Source organism: Halichoerus grypus, chromosome 13 (genome assembly GCF_964656455.1).
Source record: "Halichoerus grypus chromosome 13, mHalGry1.hap1.1, whole genome shotgun sequence".
Taxonomy (NCBI): domain Eukaryota; kingdom Metazoa; phylum Chordata; class Mammalia; order Carnivora; family Phocidae; genus Halichoerus; species Halichoerus grypus.
The window spans coordinates 932,566-948,219 of NC_135724.1; the positions used below are offsets into that span (position 1 = coordinate 932,566).

At 42.1% G+C, this 15,654-nt stretch overlaps 1 protein-coding gene across 7 annotated transcripts in view; it reads right to left on the bottom strand.

Annotated features, from left to right (window-relative positions):
• ATP9B (ATPase phospholipid transporting 9B) overlaps positions 1–15,654 on the bottom strand; it is a 251,414-nt gene that overhangs the window by 155,682 nt on the left and 80,078 nt on the right. For all 7 annotated transcript variants that reach the window (XM_078060152.1, XM_036068816.2, XM_078060154.1 and 4 more), the window contains one exon: positions 10,637–10,731. In XM_078060152.1, coding sequence (XP_077916278.1) covers positions 10,637–10,731 — 95 coding nt within the window. The remainder of the gene's footprint in view (positions 1–10,636; positions 10,732–15,654) is intronic.

The following is a 15,654-nucleotide window of genomic DNA, read 5'->3' on the forward strand; positions in this document are numbered from 1 at the left end:
GGTGTCACAATGCTCAACTGATGATGCGACAAACAGGGAAGGACACCAAATATCCCCAAATCCATTACATCAGAGACAGAGAAGTCAAAGTGAGTGACAGGGGAAGAGTAAGCTATTAAATGAAAACCAAATTGCTGTGCCTGAATCCATAATGATATTGGAGCTTTTTTCCCTATGAAATCTATCCATATGTGCCAAATTATATGAAGCTACAAAACTTAAATTGATTAATGAACCAGAAATTCAGTTAAACTCCCTTTTTTCTAGAATATACTGCTTTTTGGTTTTATGGTCATATCAAAACTTAAAATGTTTTCATTTACTAGTTACTTTACCTAAATGCTTACTCAAACTCTCTACCATATCAACCATAAAATTTAAAAATTAGCATTACATGAATTGTATACTGTAACTCTGTAACTGTTTTTTGAAATTTATACACATCTGTCACTAATAAAAATGAAGAAAAGATCCTTATAATATTGAGCATAATAAAATGTCACTTCCTGTGGATCATGGCCAACAGGACACTCAAAGGTACAGATGACAACAGAGTGGGGGTTTTAAATACTCTTCTAGGACATAACTTACATGCAATAAAAGTATACAACTGCGTGCACCTGCACACCCATACCTGTCGATGACATCAGCACAGCCAAACTGTGGGACACCGCCACCCCTCCTCTGCAGGATGTTCCACCCCTGGCCTCCATCGCAGGGTGGACGCGCTTTCCCAGAGTTCTGCATTACCATCGTCACCTCAAGTACACTTACTGGTTTGTGAGCTTGGGATTTTCTTTCAGACACATTCTTTCCAATACAGTGTTTTAACTTTGCACTTTCCTTTCTACCACTCTTAGCAAATTAAAGCTACTACAAATGGTTATCTAGTGCACGCACTTCCAACTGTCCACGCCACAGGCTGGAATTCCTGCAAAGGAGACTCAGGGTGGGGCCCCCATCTGTGCATACAGCAAACAGAAATCTTTCCCAGTCTGCTATGATTCATCATCCTTATCTCCCCCACCCCTCTAAATCCTGGAGGGTTTACTGAGAATGTACGCCAGAAAAAGAAAAACAGGACACAGAGGAGAAACACACAACTGAGAAACAGTAGCACCAACCCCCGAGTCGGCTCAAATCACATCAGGAAGCCAATAGGCTGCAAGAGCATCTCGTGATAAACACGAATCCATTTTCACAAATAGTATGAGAATTGTAAGCTAGATGTCCTGAGTAATACAGCGACAGCACAGCTTGATTCTGCCACATGAAGAAAAGCAGACAAAAACAGGCAGTCTGAGTGAGTCTCGGGAAGAGCTGAGAAAGGGGGGACCGGAGGGTGAATTCGCGGGCTCCAGCACCATTAGGACTGTGTCACACGATGGGATACAAAAGAACCCACTCAACACTCACTCCTCCGACAGTCCTGCAGCCGCACAGACGTAGTGACGTCATGAACCTTCCTTCTCCGGGACTCCCTGTGCAAGGGACGCTTCAGTAACTATAATACCATAAATACTAATGACCAGCCTCTCATTTCCTACTGACAAACCACTTAAAGTGGTTAAGATGATAATATTGGTAGGGGAACAGCCGTCTGATCACAACAAAAAACCCATAAGCATAAAGGAAAACAAATAATTACCTAAATAAAATTTAAAATATTTACATGGCAAAAGATATTCTAAGGCAAGAAGTTCAGAAGCAACACACACCTGGCAAAGGTAGGGAGACAGGCGCACTCACGCGCTGATGCTGACAGTTGAGAACGGTGGGACCAACTGAGGGCGATCTTAAATCTTTGCTAAAACAGTGAGCTCTTCAGTGCGTGGTGCTGCTTGGCTAACAAGCTGTTTCCTTAAGTCTGATTCCCCACTCACAGCTTGACTCAAAATAAATGCTACACGGGTAGGAGATCTTACTGTAAAGCAGGGGTTGTTTTCAAAGTAATCATTTAAAATATAATCATGGAGTGGAAACATTCTAAACACGGGACCAAAGGCAGTAACCACTTGATTTTTACAAGTTGTTTGCTCTGAAACACACCTAACCCACAGCACACGCAGTTCCCGGTGCCCCCCAGGACACAGCTGTGCCGAACGTCTAACCAACAGCACAGGCAGTTCACGGTGCCCCCCAGGACACAGCTGTGCCGAACACCTAACCCACAGCACACGCAGTTCCCAGTGCACCCCAGGACACCCCGAAGCACTGCCGCCACGGCAGCCAGGGGCCTGGGCCGCCACCAGCAGGCAGACTTCCACGGGACAAAAGAAACCATCAAAGGAAACACTCCGACGAGACTTAAAGAAACGGGAGACTGATCCATGATGAACAAAGTGCACATAAAGACCTCTGAAAACACACAACAGGAAAACAGGCAGACACCACAAACAGAAACTTACGAAACTAAAATACAAGAAACAGATTTTCTTAGGTAAGAGGTGTCTTCAACCTCACTAAAAAAAGTGTCAATATAAACACACGTCATAGTCACCGCATGGGCAAGATGGCAGGCCACCAGGAGATGCACATGCTGCGGCAGTGTTCTGGCAAAAGAATCGAAACCCTTCAACTGTGTCTATCTTCGGATTTCTAACACCATCTATAAAACGTCAAAACTGTGAACGTTCATATTCACTAACAAATACCAGGCTGGTTACTGAAGTTATAATTTGTCAAGTACTAGGCAGCGTACTGTTGAATAGTTAAAAAGTGTGTACAGTATCATCCAGCCGTGCAGGTGCGCGGTGGAGGGAAGGGTGGAGAAGGAGCACCGCCAGGAATAACTGTTACCCAAGTGTGAATGGCAGCCAACGTTAACAAGTAAAATTACCTTTTTTATGACATATATGTTATTTTCAATGATATTACTATTATAAGCAGGAAAAAATTAATCTCCATTTCTTTTTTGCAAGAATGAGTCCTAAGACAAAGGACTGGTGAGCTTGAAACACAGTGGAAGTGAGGCAGGAGGATGGCCGGCACACGAGTGTGCTCCGGGGCCCGTATCCTCCTGGCAGGGATGTCCCCACAACAACCAAGTCCACAGAAAACAAAGACCCAGTAATTTGGTGTCTGAAATTATTATGCTTGATGAGCCACCTTTTAATTATAATTTGAAATGTCACATACATTGGTTAGTCCACAAGACATTGGTATTTCTCAATAAATATTAATCAAAGGCTTCTATAAGCTATGTTGTTGTACCTGGTATAAGACTTGCCCTTCCACCAAAAACACTGGGGAACTGGACACAATATGTGAAACAGCTGTTTTCAGACATGGACACAGTGCTTCTGAGAGCATCACAGGCCTGTGACGCCTGGGAGAAGACAACACAGATAGGAGCCTGTGGGAGGTCAGCTTCCTGCAGAAGTGGATTTCCCATACCACAGGATGAGGGGGAAGCCAAGCCCCAAACGGCAGTCTTTCTAAATTTAGGGACAGAGATCAGAGCTCTGGGGAGCAGGACTCTGAAAGGGAAACAAAGGGGAAGGGACTGCAGGCTACCGCGCTGCGCTCACAAGTCTGTCTACTGATGCTGCCACACAGCTGGGTAGGAAACAGGTCTGGCCAGGACGAGTGCAACCACAGAGCCCTACCCTGAACCAACCTCAGAGATGACACAGAATGGGGGACAGGTCAGGCCCGACCGGCCAGTTACAGGCACCTTTGAACAACCAAGAATTTCCAAGGTTGTGCCAGAAAGATCAAGCCCTTGTACTAGGATTACACCAGCATCGCTAATAAAGGGGACTCTAGGCCCACCCCAATAAAGTTTAAGCACAAGCCTTGAGAAGATCAAGTTTATTCACAAGCTGCTAAACTAAGAAAATAAAATCAATGGTTTTGAAAAAAGAAAAAATATGTAACACTTAGAATATCCAGCATCCAATAAAATAATTACCAGACATGCAAAGAAGCAGGAAATTGTGACCTGTAACAGGAGAATAATTAAAAACTTAAAAACTGGGAACCTAGGTGGTGCAGTCAGTTAAGCGTCTGACTCTTGGTTTCAGCTCAGGTCGTGATCTCAGGATCTTGAGATTGAGTCGCATGTTGGGCTCTGTGCGCGCAGCGGGGAGTCTGCTTGAGATTCTCTCTCTTCCTCTCCCTCTGCCCCTCCCCCTGCTCATGCATGCGCACTCTCTCTCAAAAAAATAAATCTTTAAAAAAAAAAAACTAGAACCATACCAAGAAATAACAGAGACAACGGAATTAACAGATGAAGAATAAGTATTATAAAATGCTGAAAGATTTAAATGAAACTATGAACACATCAAGAAGGAAAGAAAGGTATTTAAACAGTAATGAAAATGAGAGAACCACATGGAACTTCCAGATATTAAAAATACAATATCTGGAATAAAAAATTTGCTGGATGATCTTCAGAGAAGACTAGATACTTCAGAAGATAAAATCAGTGAATTAAAAGAGAGCAACAGAAACTACCAAATCGAGTCACAGAAAGTAAAGAGCAAGGGACCTCAATGACCTGTGGAAATGAGTGGTCTAACACACATGTCGTTGATGTCTCAGATGGAGGGGGTTGGGCAGAAAGGCATGAAAAATAAAGGCTAAAAGTTTCTGAAATGGGGGAAAAAAAAAAAACACAAGAACCTCCAGATCAGAGAAGCCCAACAAACCGTTCTAAGCAAGACAAATGAAGACACATACACCAATTCCTGAAAGAAGTCATTACAAAAAAAATCTTTAAAATGCCTATAGAAAGAGAGAGACAGTAAAGAGGAGACAGCATACGCTGTAAGGCAAAGCAGAGACAAGAAAAACTGTCAAACAAAAACTTGAAAAACCTCTTCCAAAAATGAAGGTGAAATAAAGACCTTTTTCAAGCAAAAACTTTCACAGTTAATCTAGCAGACTTCTCCTACAAGACATACTGAAAGAAGTTCTTTGATTTGAAGGAAAACTACATTGAAAGTTAGATCCACATTCAGGGAAGAGGACTCTGGAACTGTGGAAATGTACAGGAAAAGTGGAAAAGAGGGTTTTTATTTCTTTTATTACCTTCTTAACACGTTCGACAACTTTTTTTTTTAAGATTTATTTATTTATTTTTAGTGGGGGTGGGGCAGAGGGAGAGGAAGAGAGAATCTTAAGCAGACTCCACAATGAGCACAGAGCCTGACACGGGGCTCAATCTCACGACCCTGAGATCATGACCTGAGCTGAAATCAAGAGTCCGATGCTTAACTGACTGAGCCACCCAGGTGCCCCACATGTTTGACTGCTTTAAAGAAAAAATATATATATTCTATGTGTGGCTTATAACATGTAGAAGTAAAATATATGACACAATAACACCAAAGATGAGAAGAAGGATATGGAAGTCTAACCGCGCAAGTTTCTTAAATTATATACAAAATGGTATACTACCCTTTGGAGAAAGATAATACTAAGTTAGTAACACATATTGGAAACCAAAGAACAACAACTGCAAAACAGAACTAATGGTTACAGCCAATAATAGTAATTAAACAAAAATCTTAAAATAATACCTAAAGATGGAAAAAAGGAACAAAGAGATAAGTAGAAAATAAACAGCAAGATAACCGCCTTTAATTCAACCGTTATTAATAATTATGGTAAATGTACTCATTAAAAATGCAACAACTGTCAGAATAAGTAAAAAAGCAGTATCTACTTGTGTTATGCTAACAAGAAACCCACTTCATATATGAAGAAACAGACATAGTAAACACAGAAGCATGGAAAAAGATGCAAACACCAATCAAAAGAAAGCTGGAATCACTACATTAACATCCAAGTAGGTGTCACAACCAAGACCACCACCACAAATACTGAGCGAAGTTCAGTTCATCAACAGGCTATGAAAATTCTGAGTGTGCATGGACCCTAACGAGGTACACAGGACAACAACTGACAGAACCCAAAGGAGAAAGAGCGTATCTTAAAAGTCTTCTTTCATTAATTAAGAGAATAAATGGTAGAAAGTAAGTAAAAATACACAACATTTAAACAACAGTTTCCATCGACTTGACCTAATGAACACTCACAGGCTGCCCACAGAACAGCAGAACGCACTCTGTAAACAGGCCTGAGCACTGACCCACAGAAAGCACGAGCCGAGTCACAAGTCCCAGCCTGTGACGTAAGACATGCCGTGGCCCATGAACATAACAGAATCAAGTAACAGCTAAGTTACAAAGGACGTCAGGAAAATCCCCCACCACATGGTAAGGAAGCAATGTTTCCAAGTAAAGGAAAGGTGAGAAGAAATCACAAAGGAACTAGAAAATATTTTAACAAAAACATAATGAAAATACAGTGTATAAAATTTATGTGATACAGGTTAAGTAATGCTTAGGTGAGTTACAGCTCTCAGGGCTTATAACAGAAAAGAACAAGGTAAAAAAATCAGGAGTCTCACTTCTGCTTTAAAAGTTAACAAAGAAGGGCGCCTGGGTGGCTCAGTTGGTTAAGCGACTGCCTTCGGCTCAGGTCATGATCCTGGAGTCCTGGGATCGAGTCCCACATCGGGCTCCCTGCTCAGCAGGGAGTCTGCTTCTCCCTCTGACCCTCCCCCCTCTCATGCTCTCTCTATCTCATTCTCTCTCTCAAATTTAAATAAATAAAATCTTTAAAAAATTAAAAAAAAAAAAAAAATAAAAGTTAACAAAGAAAAGAAAAATGAACACAAACTAAGTTAGAATGAAGGAAAGGAAATAAATGTCAGAACAGAGGACAGAAAATGAACGAACAATAAAGATTATCAAAGACACCAAAAACAGGTTCTTTGAAATGACTAAGTCAATTAACCTCTCGTGAGACTGTCCAAGAAAAAAAAAAAAGAGATATAAATTACCAATACTGAAGATGCAAGAGGGGATCCTACAAAAACTAAAAAACAAGAACATAACGAATTTTATACCATAAAATTTGGCAACTTACATGAAATAAACTCTTTGAAAAACACAAATTTCCAATGAACAAAAAATCCGATTAACTCTACTATCTACTTCAGAAATTCAATTCACAATTAAACACTTTCCCACAAAGTAAACTTGTGACTCAGACAGTTTCAAGGGGAATATGTTCAATAGTAAAAAAAATTAATAAATAACACCAATCTTACACCAACTACTTCAACAAATACAGGAGGCAAAAAGACTTCCCGACTCATTTTATGAGGCCAGCACATCCCTAGGTAACAAACCAAATGCATTACAATAAAAACAAAACAGACAAATACAAACAAAAGCAACATAATCAATATTCCTCGTGAATACAGGCACAAAAATCCTTCCCAAAATATTAATAAATCAAATACTGCAATATATGAAGAGGACACTTAGCATGAACAAATGTGATTTGGTTTACCCCAGGAATATGAGATTGATACAATCAGTCCATACAGATCATCCTATTAACAGATGACAAAGAAAAATCATACAATCATGTCAATAAACACAGAAGAACTTTTGAAAAATCCAATCCCCATTTATGATAAAGCCTCTCAGCAAACTAGGAATAGAAAGAATTTCCTCAACCTGTAAAAATAACCTACCGCTACCATCACACATGATGTTAAAAGGTTACGTGTTCCCCAAGATTGGAAAGAAGACCAGGATGAATGGTTTCACCACTTCTGTTCAACAATGCATTAGAGATCGCAGCCGGTGTGATATGCAAGCAGAAGAAAGAGAAGGCCGTCTATGCACACTTGCATGGAAGAGCTATACTGTCTTCCTTGCCCATGACATGGTCATGTACAGAGAGCATTCTAGGGAATTACACAAAAGCCACTGAAAAGACATGAACAGACATTTCACCAAGGAGGATACACAGATGGTAAACAAGCACAAGAAACACGGTTCAGGGGGCGCCTGGGCAGCTCAGTCGGTGAAGCACGCGACTCTTGGTTTCAGCTCAGGTCATGATCTCAGGTTGTGGGACTGAGCCCCATGTTGGGCTCCGCACTCAGCGTGTAGTCTGCTTCTGATTCTCTCTCCCTCTCCCTCCTGCTTGCTCTCTCTCAAATAAATAAAAATCTTAAGAACAAAAAACAAAAAACAAAAACTGTTCAGCCTTGCTAGCCATTATAGAAACACAAACTAAAATGAGGTATCACCACACACTTACCGAGACAACTAAAATTAAAAAATGACACCACCAAATATTAGCAAGGCTGTGGAGAAACTCGAGCACTCATGCACTGTTGGTGGCAGTGCTTCATGGTACAGCCACTCCGAAAAGCACTTTGGCAGTTTCTGCGTGCACACTCCCCCACACATCCCTGACTTACTAGCTTCCCACTCGTTCCTGTCCACTGTGAAGTGGACAAAGGTCAGCTGCTTAGTGAGAAAGAGTCAATGTCAACCTCAACTATTACCTTCATCAGCTGGTCCAACAGAATCTGCTTTCCCTCATTCACAATCAATCAATCAATAAGTTGTACTAACCCACATCATATAAATTATACATAATATCCTACAGAATTTAAATAAACTGTGCCAGAACACTGAGAAGTAAGACTGAAAACAAATCATCGAGTGGTGGGCCACCTTGCACTGGCTCAGAAACTGACCTAGAGCAGTAGTTTGGACAATTCTCAGAAACCACTCCTGACCTGAGGAACGAGGGAGACCACACACGTGCAGGAGATGCAGGACTGCTTCTGTGTCTAAGGAAGAACAACTAAAAACAGGACATACTTTGCATAGATCTCGTTTTATCAACTCAATACTATATACCACATGAGCATATATATAATTTTTTAATTGGAAAACACCAATACAAAAGTGGGCAAAAGAGAAGGGCAAACCAACAAATAAATACAAATTTCTAGTGAACATGTGGTGGAAAATTTCAACCACACTAGAACAAAGAGGTACAAATGAAAACAATGAATGGTCTAAATTTTCTCTATCAGAGATTTTTTTTTCTTCAATAGTTATTTTAAGTGTTTTGAAGCCAATAATCACATTCTGCTGGTTACAGGGGTTTGGGCACAACTCTTCTGAGATGACCTACCACGAGCTGAAATCACAGGTGTTCCTTCACACACCCCCTGTTCTACTTTTCAGAATTTACCTGAAAAAGGAAGACTTGCTATTTACATGCCTCCTCTTAATGTTTATATATTTAAAAAAGCCAAAAAGTAGGAGTTGCCTACTTGCTCCCACCCATGACAGAGGTGTACAAGGTTAGCTGACGAGCCGAGAGGGGTCATTCTCCAGCTCAGGGGTTAGGAAACCAAGACCTGGGGTTCAAATCTGACAACTTGCACTCTCTTCTGTATCACCCTTGGGGTAAGAATGGTTGTTGTTTTATTTTTTTTTAATCTTTAAAGGGTTAGGGAAAAAAAAAAGGAGCAGGAAAGGCAGGGGGTTAGGCTGTGACAGACATATTACATGACCCACATTGTTATGTGACAATGAATAAATGGACAAAAGAAAGAATCAGCAACTGCTCACTAGTGACCAGAAAGTCTTGCAAGATATACACAAAACATATAAAGGAATAAATTTCAACCTAGGGACCACATAAAGCATAGACAACCAAAAACTCCTAAAGAACCAAATATTTCCCAGTCTCGCACATGTCAAACGTATATAATTTCCGAAAGGTCCAGTGTACACACGACTGAGGAAGGCTCCTGCTGTTCATGGTAAATTAACTGTACGTCATATGCAGTGCAAATAGCTACTCCTATCCAAACCCAACCAATGCCAGGAAAGCGACCAAGTCTATAATACTACCCAAGTTCCCTTGCCTTTACCAACAAGTGCTCGAGGCAAAGGTCACTCGTAGACCACCTCAAGTTTTCTTTACTCTCCACTGCATATCAGCAGATCATGTAGGAAGAATGAAGCTCCTCTCATTCAAATACATACTAACGTCTAACACAAGCACCAAATGGCCTCAACCGTGGCTTTGTTAAAAAAAAAGATGTGTGCCAGCTTAGTGGATTCTCAGCATTTGTGAGAGATCGTTGAAAATGCTGAAGTCCGTAAGTACTATTCTCTCTAATCCCACCTCTTGCCTATTCCCCAGGAACAAAGGGGCACTGGGCAAAGACCAGGCAAGGTGCCTGACGGTGTCCTCTTCCTTCTCTCTTGGTCACAAGACACAGTAACACTGTCCCTCCTCCTAACAGAAGAGGGTTCTCTACTGTCCCAAGTAAAACAGAGGGGACATGCCTGTCTCCAAAAGGAGGCTTAACTTCGTCTGAGTTCCACAATCTGCCAAAACTAATGGACACCAGCCTACCACAGAGTTAAGTCAGTTAGCAAAAAGGGACTCAATTATGGACTCATTTAACCCCACCAAAAGTTCTCAATCTTAAAGATTACTCAACTGCGAGGTTTACAAATAAAAACCAGAAGGGAAAGGAAGGCAAGAGAAGAGAAAAGAAGACGACAGTCCCGGGCCAACAGGAGCGCTGCAAACCCACACCTAGAGCAAGTCATGTGCCAGACAGCAGAGAAATTATTCTGGCATAATTTTCAAGCACCCCTTGTTAGTAATACAAGAATCATTTTTAGGAACCCGTGCATTCAAGAAGTCAGCTGGTATATGCAGAAATGGATCTGCTGCCTGGAACGCGCACTAAGTGAGATGGCGCTGTAATTACAGGAATGCTCACCCCCAGGGCTGGCAGCCTCTGTGTGCAGCTCACCGCCACCTTCAGCTTCCAGTCGGTTTCACCATCAAGCTGATCAGTTCGAATAAAACACGAGCCTTGGAATGAGACAAGAAGATACAGAGTTACAGGTGCTTGAAGACCACAAGTGCGGGGGGGGTGCAGCAATGACACAAAAAGCCTCAAAAGCCTTTATCTATTTGATTCACAAACAAGCGCGCTGAGAAGGTACAGGTCACTAACTAATCACTTACCTGCTATGTCGTGTCCTTGCCTACGGAGGCTTATTATTAATTAGGGCTTTATTTTAAAAAAACTGCTTTGATCATTTCTACCTTTAATTCATGTTTTAATAATAAAATAATAAGTAAATACACAAAAATATCCAAGAGTGTGCCGTAACTTTGCTAATAAATTATCTGACGTACCACCATAAAACATATGTTCAATAATAAAAGCACAGCTAAAATGCCAAAACCCAGGTAAGATCTATTGTCATACAACCCAATCAAATTTTAAACATGAAAAAATATTAAAGTAAACCTCCATTCACCCTTTGACCATGCTATCACACCATTTCTCAGAACCTATCCTAAGATAGAACAGCAAAACACAAAGTGACATACATACAAAATGATCCTGTAACATTATTTATCGTAACAAAAGGCTGGGAACAGACAATGTGAGAATCAGTGAATAAAAGGGAGTACAAGCAGCCATGTAAGAAAGCCAGGCTCGAAGACCAGGCACAGACAGGAGACAGGGAGCAAGCCAGGAAGGGAGGGAGGGGGAGAGTGAGGGAGAGAAGGAGAAAGAGGAGGGAGGGAGGGAATGAAGGAAAGGGAGGGAGAAAGAGAAAGACCTCAATGTTTACTGTTAACGATGTGCAGGATGTACATCGCTCCGTGAGGAAAGCAAGGTGTAAATGCTGCTCATGGACTAATACCTTCCACCGAAGAGCCAGGTGGGAGAGGGAGGGAACGTGCAGGTGTGGACATGGGGACGACCTCTGCAGACGGAGGAAGGCAGGAAGGGGCTGTTTTATACTGCTCACTCGGAAATCACACGTTTTACATAATTAAAAAAGCAAATCACATCAAACTTTTAAAAAGCAATCCCTAAAAACAAGCATATAAAACAAAATAATACTAGTTGCATCACCAAATGAATTCAAGTGACTTAATAAAATAAACGAGGTACAGAAAGCCCTAAGAGCATCTGTACATCTTAGTGACTTAGGACAAGTAACTTGTAAACAACTGCGAGACCCTGAGAAGATCCTGCGTGTGCCCCCCCCCCCCAACACTACTGTCATCTGCACTTCCTTGCTCTGATCTGGAGTTTATCCCCCAAACGTACATCCTCAGGACACTACAGCTGAGCCTTGTCCATTCTGGGTATTCCGTCTCCAACGTCCCTTTTATCTACAGGCCGTCCCCACCCTCCCTGGTCTGCACGTCACTGACTAAACACACATGATGCAGGCAACCATCTCCCCTTCCCCCTAGGGTCCTGTAACCCTGGTTCCTGCACCCAGAGCCCAGCTCACACTCCAAGGACCCTCAGCAATGCTGCCCGGCTGCCATCCAGACGCACCACGTCCAGGCTCTGCTCTGCTTTGATACCAACAGCCCTTTGTGCTCAGAGCCCGCATTCATGACCGCAGCACAGGCTGAAGAAAGTGGAAGGAAGTCTATCTTTCCTTTCCACCATTTAGCTAGAATACAATGTAAAAGTAGAGGCATCTGCTCTTTGGATTCGGTCTGGTCACCTGGTGAAACAGTTCCTATAAGTAAGCATTGATTCCTTGTAATCTATCCACATTTCAAGACAATGAGCTGGCCCCCTGCCACCCTCAAGAGAAGACCAATCAGGCACGTGTATGCGCGTGTGCATGTACGTGGGTGTGGCATGTGCTGCGGTAATTGAGAAGTCTCACTGCAATGCCATTACTGCTATTACCGAGTCTCAGGTTGACCTACTGTTGGGGGTGGGGATTTGATTTCCAGAGTTACCACATTATAAAGGTTAAAATGTCCAGTGTTCAACAAAAATCAACAGGCGCACAAAGGAACAGGAGAGTATAGCCAATTTAAAGGGAAAAAAAGGGGCGCCTGGGTGGCTCAGTCGGTTAAGCATCTGCTTTCACTAAGGTCATGATCCCAGGGTCCTCGGGTCAAGTCCCACATCGGGCTCCCTGCTCAGCAGGGAGTCTGCCTCTCCCTCTACCCCTCACCCCTGCTTATGAGCTCTCTCACGCTCTTTCTCTCTCTCTCAAATAAATAAAATCTTAAAAAAATAATAAAATAAAGGAACAAAAAAGATAAACAGATACTGTCCTTGAAGAAGACCTGATGTCAGATCTAACAGACAAAGACTAGTCTAAAAGATGCTCAAAGAACTGAAGAAAGATGTAAGAAAAGTCAAGAAAACAAATTATGAAATGGAATCAATAAAGAAAACATAAAAAGGAAAAGAAATTCAAGAACTGACAAGTACAGTAATAGCAATGAAAAATTCCCTGGAGGGAGCTGAAGGCAGAAGGAAGAACTGGCAAACTTGAAAACAGGACAGAAATGGTCCAGCCTGAGGGACAGAGAGAAAAAGAACTGAAAAACTGCGAGCAGAGACAGAGGGATCCGTGGGCCCCAGCCCTTGAATCAGCATACGTACTGTGGGAGTCCCAGCAGGATTGGGGATACAGGGGCGAAGAGACTCTCTGGAGAAATAATTACTGAAAACATCCCTGATGTGATGAGAGACATGCAGCTAAGCATCTAAGAAGCCCAAAGAGGGTCAAGTCAGATGAAGTCAGAGAGACCCACTCGGAGATGCGTTATAATCAGACTTTCAAAAGACAAAGAGAGAACCATGAAAACAGCAAGAGAGAAGAGACTCATCACATCCAAGGGATCCTCAGTAAGATTATCTGTGGATTTTTCACCAGAAACTTTGGATTTCAGAGAAAGTGCACCAATATGGTCAGAGCTATAAGAAGAAAAACCGAGAATCCTATATCCAGCAAAACTGTGCTGCGGTTGTCTCTTTGCCAGACAAACAAAAGCTGTGGCAGTCGGTGACCACTGGACCTTTCCTACAAGGGCTGCTCCCGGGAGTCCGACAGGCGCAAGGGAAGGACTGGAGACGGCAGCGGGAAGCCGTGCACGCAGTAAGGTCTCAGGGAGGGCCTACACATGGCCAGTCCCACCGGCCAGCACCACGGCAGCAACAGTCTGTCACTGTACTTTGTTTCCCACATGACTTAAGAGACCAAGGAATTGAAAGAAAAAAGCAATCACTGCTCTAAAAGTTGGAATTCTGTAACTTTGGCTTGTAACTCCACACCTTGTTTTCTATGTAATTTAAAAGGCTAATGCACTTAAAATAATTACTAGTTTATGTTTTTTGGATATGTAACGTTTAGAGATGTAATTCTGTGACATCTACAACCAAAGGGGTGGGGATGGAGCTGTAAAGGAGCAGAGTTTTGTATGTTACTGAACTTCAGTTGGTACAAATCCCAATTAGAGAGCTACAACTTAGGATGTTACGTGGAGACGCCATGGTAACTGCACGGAAAAACAGCTACAGAGTAGACACAGAAGGAAATGAGAGAGGAATTTAACCATTTCACTACAAAATATTACCTGAAACAGAAAATAATACAGAAAATGAAGATGAAAAAGAGCTCTGAGGCACATGGAAAACAAACTGCACAACGAGAGAAGTCTTTTCTTATCATTACTTGACCCTGTAAATCCATTAAACTCTCCAATCAGAAACAGAGATTGCCGGAATAAGTGACAACACATAATCCAACCACATATGCGTCGAGAAGAGACTCACTTCACACCCAAAGACACAAAGAGGTTGAAGTGGAATGATGGCAAGAGATGCTCCATGGGAAACAGTATGGAAATTCATCAAAAAATTAAAGACAGAATTACCAAATGAGGCAGGCAATTCCACCTCTGGGTATAAACCGCTAAGAGCTGAAAGCAGGGTCTCAAAAAGATATGTGTATTCACATGTTCATAGCAGCATTATTCACAAGAGCCAAAACATGAGAAAAACCCAGTGCCCACTGATGGATGAAAGGATTAAAAAAAAAAAAAAACACCCAACTGTGGTCTGTATGTAGAATGTGGTATTATGGAGCCTTAAAAAGGAAGGAAATTGTGCAGTATGCCACAACACGGATGAACCTTGAGTACATTATGCTAAGGGAAAGGAGCCAGTCACAAAAAGACAAATACCATAGGATTCCACTTATATGAGGTTCCTGGAGGGGTCACAGTCATAAAAACAGACAGTAGAACGGTGATTACCACTGGTGGAGAGGAGGGGAGAATGAGGAGTTATTTTTAATGGTATAGAGTTTCTGCTCTACAAGATGAAAACAGTTACAGGGATAGATTATAGGGGCAGCTGTACAATGATGTGAATGTATTTAATAAAACACCACTAAACTACATATTTAAAAATGGTTAAGATGGGGCACCTGGGTGGCTCAGTCGGTTAAGCAACTGTCTTTGGCTCAGGTCATGATCTCAGGGTTCCGGAGTCAAGCCCCAAGTCAGGCTCCCTGCTCAGAGGGGACTCTGCTTCTCCCTCTGCCCTCCTGCTCGTGCCTGCGCTCATGTGCTCTCTCTCACGCGCGCACACAAAAATAAATAAAAATCTTTTTAAAAAATGGTTAAGATTGGGCAATACTGTCATTTATGAGAAATATGTATTTGGTCATTCAGATGATTCAGATGACCAAATATATATTTCTCATAAGTATGTGGTCTTCATCCACAGTGCCTGGCTCTCTGCTCCCCAAACCCTCAACGTTTCCCAAGTGTTGAGAGTGATAAAGGTGTCTTTTGTTAATGAAGGCGACTTTTGGAGCCCACTCACTCAAGCTGCCAGGAGGTCCAACCATGTGATCAGAGGGCTGGAACTTTTGGCCCCACGCCTGACCTCTGGGGAGGGGAAAGGGCCTGGAGGTTCAGTCAGCCAATGGCCAATGATTTAAT